This window comes from Procambarus clarkii, chromosome 56, assembly GCF_040958095.1.
Source record: "Procambarus clarkii isolate CNS0578487 chromosome 56, FALCON_Pclarkii_2.0, whole genome shotgun sequence".
In the NCBI taxonomy this organism is placed as follows: domain Eukaryota; kingdom Metazoa; phylum Arthropoda; class Malacostraca; order Decapoda; family Cambaridae; genus Procambarus; species Procambarus clarkii.
Window position 1 is genome coordinate 3860293 of NC_091205.1, and position 3233 is coordinate 3863525.

General features: G+C 37.2%; 1 protein-coding gene across 1 annotated transcript in view; it reads left to right on the forward strand.

Annotated features, from left to right (window-relative positions):
• The first annotated feature begins 231 nt into the window (after positions 1 to 231).
• LOC138353007 (uncharacterized) overlaps positions 232 to 3233 on the forward strand; it is a 4162-nt gene continuing 1160 nt past the window's right edge. Inside the window, exons 1-2 of the mRNA XM_069305655.1 lie at positions 232 to 334; positions 2647 to 2806. Of these exons, the coding sequence (XP_069161756.1) occupies positions 290 to 334; positions 2647 to 2806 (205 nt within the window). The 5' untranslated portion in view covers positions 232 to 289. The remainder of the gene's footprint in view (positions 335 to 2646; positions 2807 to 3233) is intronic.

A 3233-nucleotide genomic window follows, 5' to 3' on the forward strand; every position in this document is an offset into this window, starting at 1 on the left:
GGACAGGGGAATGCTGGGGAGGACAAAGGGACAGGTGAATGGGAGATGGTGGGGGAGGAAGAAGGACAGGGGAGGGGAAAATGGTAAGGAGGACGATGGGACAGGGAAGTGGGAATAGTGGGGATGATGTGGGGACAGGGAAGTGGGAAGGACGAGAGGACTGTGGAATGGGGAATAGCAAAGTGAATTATAATTATATATATTAATTAATTCTTATAAATTTCCAGAAGCCTGTATCAACACCCACACTAATGCAACTGAAAGAGATGTTGAGACAAGTATTGCTGATATGTTGAAGAACGCCCCAAACAAACTCGGTGGAAACAGATACAAGGTAAAGTTTGCCAATTTGCTGTAGTCTAATTCAATTTCTTTTTAGTAATCTTCGAGAACATTTATGCTATGAATAAGATAAAATAATGTAACTGATTTTGATTTATTTACTATTTATTATTTATTTACCATTATTAGTATAATAGATCTCGTAATAATTTTGCAAAAATAATGGCATTTACTATTTTAAAAAGCTCGGGTGCAGGGGGGGGGGTTATGTAAAAGCCTGGTTTGTGCCTCGGAGAGGCTATGGGATCCAGTAAGATTGTCCTTCCTTTCCTCCCTAGAATCTGGATGTAGCAGGTGCTCAATTGTCAAAAGTGAAAAATTGGTTTTGTCTTCCGAATGCACCATTTCTGTAAATTTGCTAATAATCTTTTAAAAATAGTAAATGCCATTATTTTTGCAAAATTATTACGAGATCTATTATACTAATAACGGTTTGATAAAATACAGTAGACTGCCTACTGGATAATAGTTCCAGTCCACCTGTAGACAGGGATCTCACATCAGCTTGTATATTATACAAGGATAAGATTTGATAAATTCAGTTATTTGACTGAACACTGGCTCTGTTTAAATCAGAGATTTAAACATACATAGTCTAACCTAGCTCCATAACTAACAGCCATTAGCCATTCATGCACAGCCATCAGCTGGGCCATAGACCGGCAATTTTGCTTTTTTCCCAAGCCGGTCTGTTTTTTTTCGATGCCTCAGTGGCCCATGCACAGGTCCGTTCAAGGGGATTAAATAGCCGTTCTATGGCCCCAGGGTTTGTATTTTATCAAACTCTTATTAGAATAATAGATCTCGTAATAATTTTGCAAAAATAGTGGCATTTACTATTTTAAAAAGCTCGGGTGCAGGGGGGGGGGCGGGGGTTATGTAAAAGCCTGGTTTGTGCCTCGGAGAGGCTATGGGATCCAGTAAGATCGTCCTTCCTTTCCTCCCTAGAATCTGGATGTAGCAGGTGCTCAATTGTCAAAAGTGAAAAATTGGTTTTGTCTTCCGAATGCACCATTTCTGTAAATTTGCTAATAATCTTTTAAAAATAGTAAATGCCATTATTTTTGCAAAATTATTACGAGATCTATTATACTAATAACGGTTTGATAAAATACAGTAGACTGCCTACTGGATAATAGTTCCAGTCCACCTGTAGACAGGGATCTCACATCAGCTTGTATATTATACAAGGATAAGATTTGATAAATTCAGTTATTTGACTGAACACTGGCTCTGTTTAAATCAGAGATTTAAACATACATAGTCTAACCTAGCTCCATAACTAACAGCCATTAGCCATTCATGCACAGCCATCAGCTGGGCCATAGACCGGCAATTTTGCTTTTTTCCCAAGCCGGTCTGTTTTTTTTCGATGCCTCAGTGGCCCATGCACAGGTCCGTTCAAGGGGATTAAATAGCCGTTCTATGGCCCCAGGGTTTGTATTTTATCAAACTCTTATTAGAATAATAGATCTCGTAATAATTTTGCAAAAATAGTGGCATTTACTATTTTAAAAAGCTCGGGTGCAGGGGGGGGGGGGGGTTATGTAAAAGCCTGGTTTGTGCCTCGGAGAGGCTATGGGATCCAGTAAGATCGTCCTTCCTTTCCTCCCTAGAATCTGGATGTAGCAGGTGCTCAATTGTCAAAAGTGAAAAATTGGTTTTGTCTTCCGAATGCACCATTTCTGTAAATTTGCTAATAATCTTTTAAAAATAGTAAATGCCATTATTTTTGCAAAATTATTACGAGATCTATTATACTAATAACGGTTTGATAAAATACAGTAGACTGCCTACTGGATAATAGTTCCAGTCCACCTGTAGACAGGGATCTCACATCAGCTTGTATATTATACAAGGATAAGATTTGATAAATTCAGTTATTTGACTGAACACTGGCTCTGTTTAAATCAGAGATTTAAACATACATAGTCTAACCTAGCTCCATAACTAACAGCCATTAGCCATTCATGCACAGCCATCAGCTGGGCCATAGACCGGCAATTTTGCTTTTTTCCCAAGCCGGTCTGTTTTTTTTCGATGCCTCAGTGGCCCATGCACAGGTCCGTTCAAGGGGATTAAATAGCCGTTCTATGGCCCCAGGGTTTGTATTTTATCAAACTCTTATTAGAATAATAGATCTCGTAATAATTTATATTATTAATTTTTATTAATATAATTTATATTTATAAAATATTTTAATGCTATTTATTTAATACAGTTGGAAATTAGAAAATCTAATGTTGAGATTGAAAGATATATATTATTCTCTATTACCTTACAGCTTATGCATTATTTTAACAGGTCCAGACGCTGTCTCAAATGGGCGGTGCAAGCTGTGGAGACACAGTGAGACGAATGATGAGGAGGATAGGGACCTATGGGGTCTGGTCTCAGTATTCACTCGTTGGGCGCAAGAGGAAACGTGTCTTCAAAACCTTGGATATTTGTAATGTAATAATAAGTACGTAAATTTGACATTTTTTTGGATTATATATATGTCTGCATGTATTATGTATTATACTTGCATGCTTGTTAATGACTTGTATTCTAGTCTTGTGGGTATCTCCTTTCTCCTACGGGCCAAATGCTTTGTTCTTACCTAGCATTTTGCTTTGTTTGGGTATGAATGTTTGTGTACCTTCATTGTATATTTTGCAAAATTTGCCATATATCTCATTACTCCTCTGCCTAGCAACAAGTCTGTCTAATTATACTCAATAACTATTTTTCAAAGTTCCCCATAGTGTCCTTTATTGAAATAGAGTTCATGAACCGTTTCAATATCCTTATTTTCTTCTAGATTATATCTTAAAGTATATTTAAATGTTATTGTGACATTGCATTGCAATTGAGCTGCGTTGTTAACCATTCTGTTCATTTCATGAGTA